Below are 19,195 nucleotides of genomic sequence, written 5' to 3' on the forward strand. Positions count from 1 at the left end.
AGTTAGCATTAGAACACTCACTAAGATATTCAAAAACACAAACGTAAAAGTAGCATACAAAGTTAACAACACAGTAAAAATCAAATGCAGTTCAAGAAAACAAGATAACAAATACAATAATAGTGGTGTGTACCAATTAAAATGCGGAAGCTGCGAGCAGGTCTATATTGGCCAAACCGGTAGGGATTTTAAAACTAGATTTAAAGAACACGTCCACGAAATTAGATTCAATTTAACAAAATCGAAATATGCAGAACACGGACATGAATACGGCCCCATAGATGATATCATGAACATATTAAGAATAGCTCCAAAGGGTAAAATGCTAGATATTTTAGAAAAATTCCATATACACAAAAGTAGTATACACAAGGCCATTGTTAACGAACAAAACACCAAAGATTCTAACGTATTATCTGACCTAGCATTAAGCAGGAGAAAGTAAAAAATTTTCAGTAGTTGGCCCCCCTGATTTCAAGCTTATACATATATACCCTTGCATTTCCAACTGACAGTCTCTCACCCACGGTTCTGGAGTTCGCAGGTACAGACGTTGCGACTATAGCTCGCCGAGACCAGCTACGGCCACCGAACAACGGGATCAATAGCTAAGCGCAAATTCTACTCCTGTGAATAACAGCACCTAGTGCAGTGTCACTTCAAAAGTCTTGTCATATACCTTTTCATTTTTAATTCTGAATCTAGTTTGAACCATTTGACTAAATGTATTAATTTCCCTGATGCCACTGATGATGACCTCTTGAGGTCAAAATGCGTATGGCAATAGTGTCCATCATAGTGTTAATATTTGTTGGTTTGTTTACTCTATATTCTAATACACTAGACGGTATGCAAAGTATTAAGACTGGTATAAGTTTACCACAGTTTCAGAGGTTTTTGCTGCCTCCATTATGAGGCCGATGAGTAGCCATCACCTTGATGATGGAGGCAGCAAAGACATCTGAAACTCTGGTAAACGTCTACCAGATTACAAGGTGCTACAATCCAGAAGACAGCCATCTCTGTACTAACCACTGTGAGAGAACCTCACATCCTACAAGGTGGTAATGCTTTCTATGCTGCCACTTTGTCCCCGCAGATTGAGATAGTACGTGTCTGTAGACTCTCTCCATCGTCAGTTGAGAGGTGGCAGTACTTTTGTGTATATGAAAGGCCTTGCCATTCAGCCCTGAAGGTGGAGACTATTTTTCTCTACTGATTCTTGTAAAAAAATAAGGGCTTGAAGATGGTGACAGTATGATTCTCCGATTCTACAGAAGACTTGATACAGCACAAATCTCAGAACAACATCACAGTCATATAAAGGAGAGAGCAAATTTTGAATTGGTTTTCGTAGAATGTTTGTTCTCTGTAATATGGTTTGACCTAAGTACTTTTTGGGGTAATCTTTGGAAGCCAATTGTTAAAAATCTTTGTTCTTATGTATATCATTATGATGGTTTTTCACTTAATTTAACTGGTGTTATTAAATGCATATGGATTTCAATGTTTTTAAAAAGATTATTTTTCTGGTTTGATTACCTATGTAAAAGATATTGATTCTGTTTGTATTGACAAGGAATTGTCATTAGAATTCTGTAATAAATCTTTTGCCTTACATATATTCGCACCATATGGTATGTGTTTATCCCATTCACTGAATACTACGTACCTGTTCATCTGTGTCTAAATGGATGACAAGAGTGATCTGCGGTAGTGTGTTTCCTGTAAATGTCAAAACTAAATCTGCTTTCTTGGTTGTTTGTGTCAACTTGCTGTTACATGAGGTGTCATGGGTTGATGTTCTGTAGGCCGGCACCAAGAATGGTATCCTCTCATCCCAGTCTGGTGCATTAAAAGACCATCCTCGTATGCTACTCAACCATCTTCACATAGTATGCCATGCTGTCTGACGGCAAGCAAATAGGGGTGGTCCATGTCATGTTTATCCCAGCTGATAATCAGAGTTGTCCCTTGTTACTGTGAAGCTCTCTCAGGACCCTGAAGTATCAGCATCTGGTTCCTGGTTCTGTCTTCTCGGATATTGTGCCTTGTAGAAATTTACATATGTTTCAGACGTTCTTACTGGCTCTACTGCCAAGGCAATTATGCTCATCCTAATGATGAAGGTAACAAGCACCTCTGAAACGTCTATCTGTGTCTACCAGACTGCAGGCTGTAACAACTTAGAAAAGTACCATTTTAAGGAAAATAATTGTTTAGAGATAATTTGTTGAGGCATTAAAAGAGTATGCATGACTTTTGATCAGATTAATTGGTTAATATTTTCATTTGATTCAAGAAAGACTGTTTATTGAAGACAAGTTTTTGATAAGTAGTTCTGACTTATGGCTGTTATAATTTCCATACTACCACATCCCTTTAAGTGCCTCAAACAAGCCCTCTTTCAACAGTAAATGTTTACTAATTAATAAGATATTCATTTAACCACAAGGCAAGCATAAAAAGCTGTACTTTGAATTCTCTTTCATGATGGTAACTGATAAAATATTTAATTTAGATTGGTTGCAGATGATAACAAAAACATGCAAATTATAGGAAACACATTTGCTGTTTATTAGCAACTACATACATCTTCATGATATCAAAGATTTGAGGTCGTATCTGCCAAGATTTAATTTGGTAATAATCAGTACTAATGAATGTTATGCACTGAAACCACAAGATTGCATATTATGCAATTATAGTATCCCCACTAGCCTCACCATATAGATTGAAAAACTTGAAGGAGAAAAGGCATCTGAATTTATTTCCTAAACTGCTTCAACAATAACATGGTCACAACTATATTTATAGTAACATTTGGTTTACCTTACATCCTGAGCTCATGAAGAAGCTAGTTATAGACTGGTCAACGGGGATTTGATTACTGTCAGCAACACATATTGATCAGTGAAATAGAGGACCAAGTTCATCACACCCTCATGTAACTTTTGTATGCATAGCATATTTCTAACAGATGTAACCTTGTTCCCACATAACCTTAAATTCTAAATTTACAAAAGTGGTGAAATCTAGTATTAATGCACACCAAACATTATACATTAAAGTAATTAGAATGGGCTGAAGCAATTTAATTCAAATACTAGTCAATAACAAGAATGTCTTGCTTCATTTTGTCAAAACACATAAAGTGCCGTTGATTTTAGTATTGATAAATATTATACTGCCTTTTTGTATAAGCATATGTAGGATTTGTAATCTCGGTGTAGCAAGATTTCATACAAACACAGGCACCGTTTCATTTAATTTACAACACACAATTGAAATATGAATTTTTTTGTGGGCTTAAAACATGGTGTTTGATTTAGAGAAAATGGACGGTTTGCTCTTCATAAACTGAGTCACTCAGCCATTCATGCAATTGCCTACCTTTTAAAGATCACAAACATCTACTACAATGAATCAAATCCTCAGCCAGATGAATCCAATCCACCCATACCCTCATATTCTATGCTTCGCCATGCGCAGTGCATGTGTCCATCCCAAATGATATGACAACACGAATTACACAAAATATTAATGTTCATTATGAAATTTTCTGAAATATCATGTTACTTTTCCATGCTTAGTCCAAATACAACATGAACATATGGACCTACTTTTCTGTGTATGTTATCCTCATTGCGCATTGTAGCCGAGACAGCGTTCCATTGTACCTTACGTTGTTAGCATTAAATTGAAGTACTAGTATTCAAAATATAGTGGAAAAGCGTAGGATATAGTACCCAATATAAGACACGGCCGCGGAAGTGTTATCTCATAGAAACGACCCAAAAACTGTAAGTAATGGGCGACCAAAACCAAACAACGTGAAACAATACAGTAGCTACCATATTCAATAGGTATAGCAAGATGCCACAAGCAAAGAGCATAGACGTCAGTATTAGGTACCATGACCAAAGATAACTCAAACATGGTTGTAGACCACTGCGATATATGTAAGAAGGATGTGAGCAACAACGACAACTCGATAGAATGCGAGCACTGTCAGAGATGGCAGCACTGCGACTGCAGCGGCCTCACCAGAGGGGAATTTGATATAGCAAAAAGAAAGAACTGCAAGCTGACATGGTTATGCTCGGATTGCAAGCCGAAAATAATAAAGATGACTGAGATAGAAGAAAAAATAACAGAAAAGCTGTTATTACAGGTACAGTCCAAACTGGATGCCATGATGACTAACATCAAGGCGGTAATAAAGGAGGAACTAAAAGCTGCAACAAGCCTAGAGCTAAGACCACATAAAGTCCTTTCATCTGACATATGAAATTGAAATTGTGTGCGTGTTCGCTTGTAGCTCGAGAACGGGTAAATCGATTGCATTAAATTTGGGGTATGATATCAGGAAGAGAACACAGAAAGGTTAGAACTCCAGAAAATTGTCCTCAGTTCGAGTCCTGGTCAGGACGCTTCCAGAAGCTCGGAAACCAGGCACAGTTGTTAATTTCGAAGGTGTTCGGTTTAAGAATGATACTTCTTTCTGTGATATTCAAAGTTTTTTTTTCGCCTTTGTTGAATAAAGACTAATAAGAGATGAAAGCATTTATCGAATTTCCGTCCGTAACACTGCGGACATACTGCTAGTTTAATAGTAAATATTAAAAAGTACTAATAATTCCTAAACAATTTTGCAACTTTGAATAAGAAGCCTCACTACAACCAAAAACGAGGTTTTTTTAACCTATCGTTTAACGGGACTCTCCTTAGTAAGTCAGTGTCTTCTATTATATTAATGCCAACTAACATTACTTAAGTATTAGGGCCACGACGTACCTGGAGGCAGATATGAACATAAGCGAAAGTTGGTCTGAACATAAGAGTGAAGCTATTAGTTTTCTAAAAAATTCATTCTAAAAACTGCAGAAGGATAATTCTGCAACCATCAGTTTCAAGGCAGTACAGTGAAGTCTGCTGTCGCTTTCTTAGTTTCGTATCCACAGCAACTACCCAATGTGCGTTTCCATTAGTGCCAATATTTTCAAATAAGATCGTAAACAAATAATATAATGATTTAAATTATGTTTCACATTCAATTATTCACACTGTTTTGGTCATTTCGTTGGATAATCAAATTTGTGATCTAAGGTACTTACTTCATAATTTTTAGTAAAAATTTCCTGAAAATCTGCACATCACTTCGCAACTAATTAAAAGACAGATTGTGCATAAGAGTGTCAAAGTGACTCTATGAAAGGTTAATTAGTGAGCAGTGTTCTGTTTTGAGTGTTTGTGTGTTTTAGTGAAGTGATGTGTTTAAATTTTGTCGATAGTGAAATTCTGGTTGTTTCTTGTGATCAAAATTATGTATCAACATGATGTCCCTGTATAGGACGATTAAAGGTACAGGGACACAGCAGAGGTCCAGAGATAGAAGGTAAGGATCTTCATAGTACAGCAAGACAAAGAAAATAACACCGGTCCCTTGCCAACAGCCGCGATTTCTTTTTGAGACTAATACACCGTGTTACGTGTTCGAATTGGGGGGGGGGGGGGAGCATATAATAAGATGCTGCAATAATTATTCACTATTTAAAATTGTATTTAAGCTGCTAATATAATAGAAAAATGTATGCATTCAGATATAAGATAATAATGCAAACTTATTACCACCAAACTTGGCGAGACAGATGAGGGGAGGGGGAGGGAAATAGGTGAGAACAGACAAAAATGGAGCCTATGTGGGATCTTTAGACAGAATACAAATTGAGGAATGAGGACAGGAAGAAGAAATAAGAAAACGAAACATAATTAAAATATATAATAACAATAATCGAGACTTGCAATAACAGAGGAACCAGCTCTTGTAAGTGCCATCAGGACATCAACATCAAAAATCACATAAAACATGTGGCAGAGGTTTCCTATGGTCTTCGGGGAGTGGATTTCAAGACCACACCAGGCACAGGCCGTCCTCCTGTTCGTAAGGCGTAGCTTGAACTCAGCATCCCCTCTGATCATTTGGCCCAAGTTTCTACTGAGCTAACAAGTATTTATTTAGATTTAGATTTACCCAAAACCGCTTATCGGAAAGTCCTTTTAACCCAAAGCAGGTGAAACACTAACTGCACAGAAAACATATGTGAAAAGTGAAGAGAGATCGGTAAAAAATAGGAAGCAAACAATACTTTTGTTGCAATGTCTTTATTTTAAACATCTCTAAAACATTTGGCAGCCACAACAAATACGATGTGAGGTCTGCTCTGTCTCCAATTGCTTCCAAATTTTGCAGAACTAGTAAATAAGGTGGTTTTGTACTCATTAGCTGGGACCCGGGTGATGTAATATTCATGGTGAATAATTACCAAATTTGTTGGTTCTGCTAAAGTGTTTATAGATGTTTAAAATATATTTTCTGTGCAGTTTGTGTTTTACCTGCATTGGGTAAAAAGGACTTTCTGATAAGCGGTTTTGGGTAATGAAGGGAAAAGGTTTGGGAATCAGTGCCCTAACAACACGAGCCAGAAAGACGACCTCCACCTGAACCAATTATGGAAGTCCCTTATAGACTGTCAGAAGTAACGAAGGAAGCCTCTGACTCAGTGGCATTGCTGTCATGACCTGGTCCTAGGCCAGCAGACATATCATTCGTTTCTTCCAGTTTTCTTTCTATAAGATTTACAAACCGACGGGTCGCTTCTCCCAAGACCAATTCCAAAACTGTAAAGAGAAACAAAGGAATAAGAAAATGGGAAATAAGAGAACGCAAGTGGATGTTACCAAGCAAGAAATATCCACAAATGTACATACCTCAGTAACCACTTTGACTATTATAGAAATTACCTGCTTGCATGAAAACCAAAGGTCCATTGTCATATTCACAAAATACCGCCATTGTGCCCTGTCATGAGTAACGTAAATCTATTCCTCAGCCTCAAGCCATATTTCTTTAAAATATAATATCACCTTCCCAATTAAACTTCTGTTTCTGAAGTAAGAAGTTCTTCACCAGAGATTACATGGGTAGAATTTGGTACGATTTTATCAAATTTTCTATGTCTGCATGCCCTATCAATCTCATATTTGATTTAATCACCCTAATACTACTTGGTGAAAAGTACAACTTATTTCGGCAATTTGTTCTCAAACACTCGAAAGTGATTATAAAACCAAAATCATATCACACTTTCAGGAGTTAAGAATAGTGCAACAAATGCATTAGTATGAGCAGTACTTACGAATAAGATGGTCGGTAATTGTAATGTAGTTTAAGGATGCCTCAATGCTGATATGACTTGTTATATAGTAAATGCACGAGATATCAGTGTACAAATCTTTCAGCAGAATAATCCAGGAAACCCACAGGCCTGTTCGCACCCACTGCGCTTGGCCCTAGAAAACAAAAATATCATATAAGTGAGAATTCATGTTTTCATGACAGCAAGTATTAAGAAGGAAGTCTCGTGGGTTGTTGTGAGGAATAGACTGGTAGAACTTTAATAAGGTTTCAGATATGCTGATGATGGAGGCAACAAGGGCCTCTGAAACGTCATTGGGCACATTACTGACCGTGAATATTCCATACAGCATCATAGATCCTGTCAGGATTCTCACAGCGGCACACAGCAAAGACACATCCTGCACCACCTTACGGACTGGAAGAAAAAAAATCTCGATTTTAGAGTTTACACAAACAGCAATTTACTATAAAATAATGTTAATGACCAAAATATGTTTGTTTACTTCTAACACTTTAGCCTGTGTGCTACTTGACTTGTGTCGTAAAGTTGCAGGTCTGTATCAAAGGAACGCACATCAAATGCGAGTTTAAGTCTCATCACAAAACCGATTACGAGAAAAGCAGAATCACAAATAGTACTGATGAGTTTTTTAAAACTCTATAAGGAGAAATTTGGATAGATTTTGACGTGAAAACGTCTTTAAAATCGATGCCGGGTGTGGGGAGGCAATCGCGCCCAAATGAGCGATAGTTTCTGTCGAAGTAATTTCAAACTTCAATAACTCAGCTAAAAATAGACATAGCGCCGCCATCTTAGTCTCGTTTTAAAGAAGAAGGATGACAATTTGTGCCAGTACCGCTCCGACATTCGTGGCGGCCGGACGTCGCGAACTGCGCACGCGCAAAGTGAACCCACGATTTTCGACTTTCCGGATTCGACACGGGATCATATCTCAGAGACTAATTATCCGATCCGAGTGAACCAAGTGTTGTTTTGAAGAGGAGTGTATATGTTACAACTCATCCTCGCCTCCAAGTGTGTATCTCAAAAACTCAAAAAGATACGAGGCTGTGAATTTGAAAAAGTTTGAAAATTTCCCGATTTTCTTAAAATGTCGCGATATATGAGGGCAAAGTACAACCAGAATTACAAAAATCGGGCACGAATGCGTAGAGCACAAAATTCTAAAAAGAATGACACCGAAAACGCCGGGCCCGGACCGAAAACCAACGCGCAGTACTGCCGCGAATATAGGCAACGTAAGCGCGCTCTGACAACTCAGGCGGCATCTGACGAGCCTGGATGTGGATTTCGTTACTGATGAGATGGAGAGTGCAATGGAGGTCGACCCAGACCCATCGGGCCCACTTGGCATATCCAATATGGCGACGAGGGCCCAAAATTGGACTTGTACCGGGGCCGACAACTACTTTAAAATTTTTGTTTAATTTCAATATACTATACACGATTGACGTTTTCACGAAAATAACTGCGGCAGTGTCCGACACTGCCTATCAATTTTTTTACTCAAGAAGTTAACTGTCGCGCCTTTGTCATTGATGTACAAAATATCGAAGTCTGACCGCAGACAATTTTATGTAATATATTATAATTAATAATTCTCGAATGAAGTGACCTTTTTGGTTATACTTATTTTTGAAACAGCGCAGACCTACTACTTTTTATTAACATCGCTGTAACTGGATCAATGCATTATGGTCTCTCGATACGTCACACCCACAAGCATCATGAAAACATACAAATTTCAACCAAAACGAACGGCTGGGTGGCGAGATTTCAATTGAGACAGAGACTTCATCGCTCTCACAAGCCAGATAACAACTGGCCTTTGGCATGATACAATACGTACCTGGCTGCGGGCCGAAATACTTCTTCCACAAGGATATTTGCCTGTCTGGGCAGACGATGCTGCCATCGGAGAGAAAAATCAAATCACTGTGACCACCTGATAACTCATGGATGGTTTTCCCCTGCACACCAAGAACATATACACTTAGAGATGCTTAATTAGAAAAAAATAATATTCCATACAGTTATGATAATGGTATTTTAATTATGTAATTTTAAATTTGTAATTACGAAAAACAAACACTACCTCCGTTATTTGAGTTCCCTCTAATCAAAGAATGTACAGTAAGCAATAATAAAACAAGCACGTACCAGGGTCAAAACAGCAAAGCAAATTACCAGCAATCTGCAGAAATCTACTTCATTTATGTTTGAATCCGTTTTCTCGGGTTTTCTTTCTAGAAGATTTACAAACCGACGGGTCGCTTCTCCCAAGACCAATTCCAAAACTGTAAAGAGAAACAAAGGAATAAGATAATGGAAAATAAGAGAACGCAAGTGGATGTTACCAAGCAAATAGTATCCACAAATGTACATATCTCAGTAACCACCTTGATCTTCTGCTCGACTATTACAGAAATTACCTGCTTGCATGGAAACCAAAGGTCCATTGTCATATTCACAAAATACCGCCATTGTGCCCTGTCATGAGTAACGTGAATCTATTCCTCAGCCTCAAGCCATATTTCTATAAAATATAATATCACCTTCCCAATTAAACTTCTGTTTCTGAAGTAAGAAGTTCTTCACCAGAGATTACATGGGTAGAATTTGGTACGATTTTATCAAATTTTCTATGTCTGCATGCCCTATCAATCTCATATTTGATTTAATCACCCTAATACTACTTGGTGAAAAGTACAACTTATTTCGGCAATTTGTTCTCAAACACTCGAAAGTGAATAATAAAACCAAAATCATATCACACTTTCAGGAGTTAAGAATAGTGCAACAAATGCTTTAGTATGAGCAGTACTTACGAATAAGATGGTCGGTAATTGTAATGTAGTTTAAGGATGCCTCAATGCTGATATGACTTGTTATATAGTAAATGCACGAGATATCAGTGTACAAATCTTTCAGCAGAATAATCGAGGAAACCCTCAGGCCTGTTCGCACCCACTGCGCTTGGCCCTAGAAAACAAAAATATCATATAAGTGAGAATTCATGTTTTCATGACAGCAAGTATTAAGATGGATGTATCTTGGGTTGTTGTGAGGTATAGACTGGTAGAACTTTAATAAGGTTTCAGATATTCTGATGATGGAGGCAACAAGGGCCTCTGAAACGTCATTGGGCACATTACTCACCCTGTATATTCCTAACAGCATCATAAATCCTGTCACCATTTTCAAAGCGGCATACAGCAAAGACACATCCTGCACCACCTTACGGACTGGAAGAAAAAAAATCTCGATTTTAGAGTTTACACAAACAGCAATTTACGCTAAAAAATGTTAATGACCAAAATTTGTTTGTTTACTTCTAACACTTTATTCTGTGTGCTACTTGACTTGTGTCGTAAAGTTGCAGGTCTGTATCAGAGGAACGCACATCTAATGCGAGTTTAAGTCTCATCACAAAACCGATCACGAGAAGAGAGAATCACAAATAAATAAAATAAGGAGAAATTTGGATGGTTTTTTTACTCAAGAAGTTAACTGTACAAAATATCGAAGTCTGACCGCAGACAGTTTAATGTAGTATATTATAATTAATAATTCTCGAATGAAGTGACCTTTTTGGTTATACTTATTTTTGTAACAGCGCAGATCTACTACTTCTTATTAACATCGCTGTAACTGGATCAATGCATTATGGTCTCTTGATACGTCACACCCACAAGTATTATGAAAACATACAAATTTCAACCAAAACGAACGGCTGGGTGGCGAGATTTCAATTGAGACAGAGACTTCATCGCTCTCACAAGCCAGATAACAACTGGCCTTTGGCATGATACAGTACGTACCTGGCTGCGGGCCGAAATACTTCTCCCACAAGGATATTTGCCTGTCTGGGCTGACGATGCTGCCATCGGAGAGAAAAATCAATTCACTGTGACCAGCTGATAACTCATAGATGTTTTTCCCCTGCGCACCAAGAACATATACACTTAGAGATGCTTAATTAGAAAAAAATAATATTCCATACAGTTATGATAATTATTTTAATTATGTAATTTTAAATTTGTAATTACTAAAAACAAACACTACCTCCGTTATTTGAGTTCCCTCTAATCAAAGAATGTACAGTAAGCAACAATAAAACAAGCACGTACCAGGGTCAAAACAGCAAAGCAAATTGCCAGCAATCTGCAGAAACCTACTTCTGTGAAAAACGACCTCATCTGAAAAAGAACAGTATTTCAGTAAGATACAATGTCTTATTTTTTGTTGCAATGTCAGTTTCTCAAAGTCAAGACATGCGACAAATGAGTTTATAGCGCATGCATTTACAAATACTTTTGTATGGAGTCGATTACTTAATTATAATGTAGCGTGGGTCGGTATACAACCTTGATTGTCAACCCTTAATTTCTTGTGGGGTCTACTACCTCAAATCCGATCTCAGTTGTAAACTTGGTTGGATTGTAAGAGACCACAAAGTCTTCCAGCAATAATGAATTTAATCAACTAAAACGTCTTTACAGCACAAAATTGTCTACTCCACGACGCACTTCTTCTACAACCGATTCACAGCTCAGGTCTTTCCGCAATATTTCTTCCACACTCTCACCTACTACACTACTCTCAAAGCAACCAACCAACCAAAGAAGCTAACTGAGGGCAGAGGCCTGCGCCAGCGCAAGCATCGTCCCTACCTAGGTGAAACCATTCCTGCGCACAAGACGCATTGCTGGAAATGGTAAACGGTCGTAATATAAGAACGGAAATTTTGCTAACGCTAACGGGGTTTCGTCGTGGCGGGAGCCTCGACCATTCAAACTGGGATCTGTTGCTGCTGATGGGAGGTTATCCTGTCAGGCAAGTTGTCGAAGGAATTTGGTTGGTTGGGTCACTGGGGTATGAACCCAGAGAGGGAGGGGCCGTTTCGGCTGAAGGCCTCTGCGGCATGGGGGGAAGATCACTTCAGCTGATGGCCTCCATGATCGGGGGGAAGGGTGGCGGGCCGTGCCCCTATTAAGTTATACCCTGGCATTCGCCTTACAACTGAGGAAAGCACGGAAAACCTCAGTCAGGGTAGCCGAGTAGTCTAACCACTCGTTGTGCTGACTTGGCCGTCTTTTGGGGACGGCCTCGGCTGGCCTGCTGAACATCAGTCGCCCTCGGTTGCCCTTATGCGACCTCTGGCAGCCCTCATTCGGCACGAGTGCCTTCCGAGTTGCCGAACTAAGGGGTTCCCCACACCAGCTAACCTCGAGTCAAACCTCTCAGTTAGTGCTCTGATGTGGTCGGCAAAGAAAGGGACCCCCAGATCCTCATGTATTTGCCTGTTACTAACGTACCAGGGCGCGTTAGTAACAATGCGAAGACACTTGGATTGCAGAACTTGCAGCTTCCGGACGTGGCTGCGGGCAGCTGACCTCCAGATCGGGCATGCGTAATCCATTATGGGACGGATGAGCTGCTTATAGAGTAGTACACCGTTCCTGATTGACAGGCCACTTCTCCTATTGATAAGCGGGCCTAGCACACCTAATCGTTGCGCTGCCTTCTTTCCCACTTGGTTGACGTGCGCCGACCAAGTAAGCCCGGCGTCAAGGGAGACCCCCAGATACTGCGCTGTTTTGACCCATTGGATCGGCTGTCCGAGGAACTGCACTGCTCGGGGCTGTTGGATGTGTCTTCTCGCGGAAATGAAGAGAACCGCGGTGCTCTTCGAGACGTTGATAGCAATCCTCCAGGCCCTGAGCCAGAGCTCAAGTCTACTGAGGTAGGTCTCCAGATACCTGACGAGAAGCGTTGGGCTACGGGACGTGACTACTAGAGCCGTGTCGTCCGCGTATTGTGCTAACTCGACGTGGCGGGACGGTGTGGGTATGTCGTTGACATACAGACTGAAGAGCACAGGGGAGAGAATTCCGCCCTGCACAACTCCAGCCCGCATGGTACGACGTGTGGACGTGGCCGACTGGAAGGATGTCTGGAATGTCCGGTCAGCGAGGTAGGAAGAGATGGTTTTTACCAAGTACGACGGGAAGTTGAGGACGGGAAGTTGAGGACGGTCAGTTTGTATAGGAGGCCTTGGACCCAGACTGTGTCGAAGGCTTTGGCCACGTCCAGGAAAACCGCGCCGGTTAGCCGCTTCTCATCAAGGTTTCTGTTGACCCTTTCGACGAGGCGAGCCAGCTGTAACGATGTGCTGTGTCTGGGTCGAAACCCAAACTGCTCGTCGCGCAGCAGCCCGCGTTACTCTCAAAGCCGATTGTCAATCGGCTTTTATACAATTACAACAATGGCTATGCAACAATGCCAATAAACAGACGCAACAATGTAAACGCAACAATGCTAAACGCAACAATGCATGAATACAACAATGTCATTAAACAGTTCAACAATGCCAACCCCAACACATCACAATAATATAGTTATATCCACAACTAGACGCACCAATATAATCTAGTATTTTGAAATATCAAATCTAAAACTTCTTGACGATGGTGAAGAGTCAATTGAATAAAAATTTACTTGGATATTATCCATCGTCTAGTAAATATAAAACGTAAAAACGTAAAACGACGTTTCGGAGATGGGACTCTATCTTCGTCTTCAGGTTCCTACACAGTTGGGCCCACTAGATAGAGCTAATCCCTATCTCCGGACAAAGTAAATAAAAAGGCATTACCACACCATCCATCCGTGGGACGTAAAAGAATAGTATGTAGAAATCAAAATTCATAAACACGATAAAAAGAACTCACAAAAGGTGGGAATAAATACACATGAATATTAATTCGAAACTCAATGCCCACCTTGACAAATGACAAAATACCGACGTGCCTAATGAAGAAACTCCAGTAAGAAGAGGCACTTTTGACAATTAGTAATAATTAATCCGGGCAACAAATTAAACAACTTTTATGGGTACCGTAGATTAATTTCCCTGTTCATAACAGCTCCTCCCACTCACACACAACGTGACCCAGATAAATGCAGTCCACACCCTGGCATTCTACGTCTTTTAAGATACTTTTTAATATTATCCACCCTGGTGGTATTTTACTTTAGGTCTTCCGACTAAAATTCTATACTCATTTCTCCATTTTTCCCTTGTGTACTACATTCTCCGCATGCCTCGTAAAAACCTTGTAAGTAAAGCTAACTAACCAACTAACTAACTAACTAACTAACTCCCTGGTAGCAGAACCCGCAGGTTCAACACCGACAATACCAAAGACCGCCACCGGCCACGATCCTGAGCCAGCTCCATCCATTAGCCATCGTCACAGCCCAACTCCCGAAGATCCATCTTGATGTTACCCTCCCATCTCCTTCTTGGTCTGTCCGGTGGTCTTTTCCATAAGGATTTCTTACCATAAATCTGCATGCACACCTTGCCTACCCCCCTCCCATGCGCGCTACATGACCACTCCATCGGAGCCTGTTTTCAAACACTTGTAATCTACGTTCTTCCTTCAAGATAAGAGACCACGTTTCACAACCATACAAAATTAGTGTTTTACGTATCCTGACCTTCAGTATTTTGGGTAGTGAATACAATCGAGCGTTTTCCGAATGAATTCTACTCCTAATTTCATCATGGACCTCATTTCTATTTGTTATTGTTGTTCCCATTGCATTTATAAAAATTTAAGCTTCAATTAAACAATAATTGTTTGTCATTAGAACATGCTTTGGCGTCAGTGACCGTCTTCAGGTAACGGGGAACTGACAGCATGACGCACTGGTGCAACGTGCTCAATACACAATGTGGATCATTTTTACTTCATTTTCACAATTATCGTTTAGAGTGGCAGTACTGTTAATTAAATAACCAGGAAATAACTTCACCACCTGGAGCGGAGTCTGCTGTTATGCACAACCTTCAACTCCACAACAATGGCAGCCTTTTGGTTTGTCGACTTTTGGTCAGTGCAGTTGTGCCCTTTCTCCTTCTTATCGCATAAAATGTGCATATTTATCACCGAACAACTAATACGCCGTTGATCATGACCTAGGCGTATTCGTTACGGTCTGGACAATAACATTATAAATCTGATTCAAGTACATTCTCATATGTAAACTACGTAGACATTAAGTATAAAATATCAATGTAATCTATAGAGTCTTAGATGCATCTACTCTGGTGAACCGATTTTAAAAAAAATACGAAAAGAATATGCCATAGAAATTGCGTGACCTTTGATGCAGAACCAGACACTTAACAAATAAATTTTGAAAAAAGAAAATTACGCCTTTTCATAAGCATAAAATTTTCGAGTTATTCTCTCCCTGTAGAACTAAAATTGCTTAAGAGCTTACGTGATTAAGGACTTTCCTGCCTAAGTTACATATTTATATAAACCACGAGCACAAAATGTATTTTAAATTTATCAATTGAACGCGAAAATTACAGTTGGACAGTCACAAAAACTCTAAGTTGTTCTAACGCATGCGTAGATCAGGCCTAAATCACGCTACTCACACACTGCAATGTACAAGATATTCTGTGAAAAGTCGATTGGTACTCGGCTCGTCAAAGAATAGCCCACTTCCTTTACTGAACCAGAAGATTCATTATCGTGTTCACAAAAGCCCGCCACCGGGGTCTATCCTGAGCCAGTTCGCTCCATCGAGTCCCATCTCCCTGAGGTCCATCTTAATGTTATCCTCCCACCTACGCCGAGGTCTTCCCAGAGGTCTCCTCCCTTCAGGCCTTGTAAGCACCACTCTCCTGCCCTCCGCTACCCCTCCCCCCAACAACATCGTGTGAGGAGCTCGTCAAGCACTTTTCTCTATTATCTGTCCCACCCCCATTTTGGGTCCAAACATCTTCCTCAACACTCTGTTGTCAAAGACCCTCAGTCTATGTTCCTCCCTCAAAGTGAAATACCACGTTTTGCACCCATAAATACTTTGCACTCAATAATAGCAAAAATTCCCCGATTTAATCTGCTGTTGTAGGGAGATAATAAGAGAGAGATTCGTCGATACATAGGCTTGTAAAACCGAAATAAAAATTCGAAATAAAACGCTTTAATAATGTATCAAGAACTGTAAAGTGTTAGAATTATTGTTCAGACTATATACCCCACTGTTAGCATCCACGTATTTTTATTAAGATTCTGGGCTGCAAAACACGTTTTATTCCTTTAAAATTGTAAAATGTTAATTGCCTACTGGAATATTATTTTACTATCAATGATGCCGTGAACAAAGAGAAGTCAATCCAATATTACTTGAAATTGTGTTAAAAAGAAGATAAGCCTAATTCTCTTACACGAGTTCACAAATGAAGATGAAAACATTAAATGTGATGAACATTAATAATAATAAATAGGAATCCTTACCTCAAACTTCGCTCAATTGTAAGAGACCACGATGTCCACCCGCAATAACCAAGATTTCTTAATAATTCTTATATAAGTAATTGTGATATTCTAAAACGTTTTTAACAGCACAAAATTATCTACTCCACGACGCACTTCTTCTACAAGTGATTCACAGCTCAGCTCTTTCCGCAATAACTAAAGCCCATTGTTGATGCCAATATATACTAATGCAACAATGCCGAGTAAACAGATGACGCAACAATTAGTTTCTTAGGTAAAGGAATGGAGTGCAATAAGGTTCATTCAGGCTATTATACTGCATGCATAATAAACGAGAAAAGTGCCTTACGGGATGCTCAGGCTAGATTGTTGCAGGTGTGGGTTAGAAATTCCAATTCCTTTTCTTACATTGTTATGCAAGCAGGTGTTCACGTAAAAGCTGACCATTGTCGGTCAATATCTGCACATTGTTGGTAGTTGAAAAAACAAAACAAAGATAATTACTCTAGCTTATAATTTGTTGGTATTCAGTCATAATAGAAAGTACTTTCCCTATAAGGAGAGAATAAATTTAAAAATATTCGGAAGAGACATGAAGAAAAAACTGCATTTCCAATTGCCCTTATTTTAAAATAACGTCCGTTTCAGTATAATTGATTAATTTTAAAGATGATTTTTGAGGGGCCCGGGCGCTGGGCCAAAGATGTTTTATGTTGTTCGGATAGCAAGCACTAGGGACGAATGGCGCTGAGGCAAATTATGTTTTTGTTCCTGGGAAATGATTTGACTGACTAAAGTCACAAGCCCGAAAACTGTCTGAGACTCAGAAGATGAATTTGTAAGAATCTGTCGTATTTCCCCTTAGTAAATACCGCAGTGTTCACTGGTCATGTGTGAATTCAAAATTGAGGGTTGACATTTCTTTACTCGTTCGCTTGTGGCCCGTGAAGAAGAAACATGGCGCGATTATTCCTTAAGACACATGAGAGAACACTGGAAGTTCAGAAGACTGGGAAAAGTGTCCTGAGTTCGATTTCCGGCAAGGGAGCTTCCTTTAGCACCGAAACTAAGCGAGACAGAAGAAGGGCGCCAGGATCAGAGTTTTTGCTTCGAAGAGGAGATTTCGGAAACGAAGGCCTCGACACTGAGTTCGAGTCCCAACAAGGATGGTTTCTGTTGACGGGAACGCTACCGAAATAAAGGAACGGCGCCAAGACAAAATTCTTTCGTTTCGGAGAGGAAATTGCAGGGTCTAAGGTCACAGACAAGAATACACAGTCCTCGGTTCGAGTCTCTGTTAGGATGTTGGTTTCTGGGGTAATTTTACGGCCGTATTAAACGACGCACGTTTAATGATGAGGCCTGTAATTAATATAATTAATCTGCTGATTTTGTGTGGTTATAGTATACCATGTATTTTTATTTATTCACAGTTTATTTCAGTAGCTCCGAGTAGCACACGAGCATTAAATCCATTGATAAATCCTCGTACGTAAATAGTTTTATTATTTGGAAACACAAAAATAGCTTCATTCTGTATTACTGTCGACTAACACGGATGCCACCAGATGTCTCAAAAGTAAAGTGCTGTATAATTTGTAGGGTTACCCAAATATCAGAAAAGTTTTTGTGGTAACATGGCCTCCTTGACTGTTTTCAGGGATCTGCGGACATTGGCCATGAGGGATGAGGTATACGCAGTTTGATGGGTAAACCAGTTAGAAGGCGTTCAACATGACTGAGAATATAGTGATTTATTCTTGTTGCTTCAACACTCTATCAACTGATAATGTTGCGTATACATTATTTAAATATGACAGGATTGTTATGAATGATAAATCGCGGGAGTACATTCTGTGCTTGCTTTAAAGTAACTGAGAAGAACCAGGAAGCTGGGGATGGCTGATACCAACGTGTTAGTTTACTGCGGTTGGATGAAACGGCTATTTTTGACGTGTTTTAAGAGGGGGCAGGAATTGGATCTAATTTTTTCTTTTTAAATTATGGTGCCACAGAGTTTCAATAATCTCACAGGCGGCTTCAAATGGCGGACGCTAAGTTTGTTATGAATTGTGAATGGGACAGGGTGAATGTGTAAATGGATTTTAGGAACTGCTAAGGAATTTGCCTTCGACAAGGTGCTGATTGTGTCGTTGTACAAGATTCGAACTGAATATCGCTTGGATAACCTGTCAGCTTTGTCTTGAGTACGTCATGTTTTTACTTTCGTTAAGTTAGATAATTTTCTGGCGTTGATTCCGATTCTGCCTCAGATAATTCGTTGTTGCGATAATTGTTCCTGTGCCCAAGCGTCATCTTCACGCTTCGGCCTGCTTGACCCTCGATGGTCAGGGAATACCAGGCTAGGTGAGCCCCAGAAACAAGAATGGCTGCAGAGAGGGAGGGAACTTTGGCCCGTAGTCCACACAAAACCAGGATCACGATTGACTATGGCCGCCATATACGGAGTGTTTCGAACAAGAATTCGCGTACAGCCGACAAGGGGTGATTCTGCGACTTGTGGGTTGGACGTGGGGCTAACATTTCCTGATTGTGAGAATAATAAATTGTTCCGAAATGTTGCGCGTGGCTTCTGACTGGGTCGGAATATTTGCAACTTACTAATTTGCTGGACTAAGCCTAATCAAAGATAAAATACAAATGACT

General features: G+C 39.8%; 1 protein-coding gene and 1 long non-coding RNA gene across 2 annotated transcripts; both read right to left on the bottom strand.

Moving 5' to 3' along the window:
- Nucleotides 1–1,582: 1,582 nt before the first annotated feature.
- On the bottom strand, nt 1,583–4,014 carry LOC147874101 (uncharacterized). Its single transcript, XR_015534787.1, has 2 exons — nt 3,624–4,014; nt 1,583–2,185 (listed from the first exon to the last, which is right to left on the bottom strand). It is a non-coding gene; the product is annotated as an uncharacterized LOC147874101 (long non-coding RNA).
- A 1,753-nt stretch (nt 4,015–5,767) lies between these two features.
- On the bottom strand, nt 5,768–16,705 carry LOC147874102 (uncharacterized). The gene is made up of 10 exons (XM_087347359.1): nt 16,547–16,705; nt 11,354–11,422; nt 11,045–11,165; nt 10,383–10,468; nt 10,052–10,205; nt 9,384–9,520; nt 9,073–9,193; nt 7,531–7,616; nt 7,200–7,353; nt 5,768–6,681 (listed from the first exon to the last, which is right to left on the bottom strand). The coding sequence occupies exons 2-10, from the start codon at nt 11,420–11,422 to the stop codon at nt 6,524–6,526; spliced, it is 1,086 nt and encodes a 361-aa protein (XP_087203485.1). The 5' UTR covers nt 16,547–16,705; the 3' UTR covers nt 5,768–6,523.
- Between the last annotated feature and the right edge of the window lie 2,490 nt (nt 16,706–19,195).

Source organism: Zootermopsis nevadensis, unplaced genomic scaffold, assembly GCF_977971745.1.
Source record: "Zootermopsis nevadensis isolate Lab colony 2312 unplaced genomic scaffold, Znev_1.0 Znev_ptg000011l, whole genome shotgun sequence".
Taxonomy (NCBI): Eukaryota; Metazoa; Arthropoda; class Insecta; order Blattodea; family Termopsidae; genus Zootermopsis; species Zootermopsis nevadensis.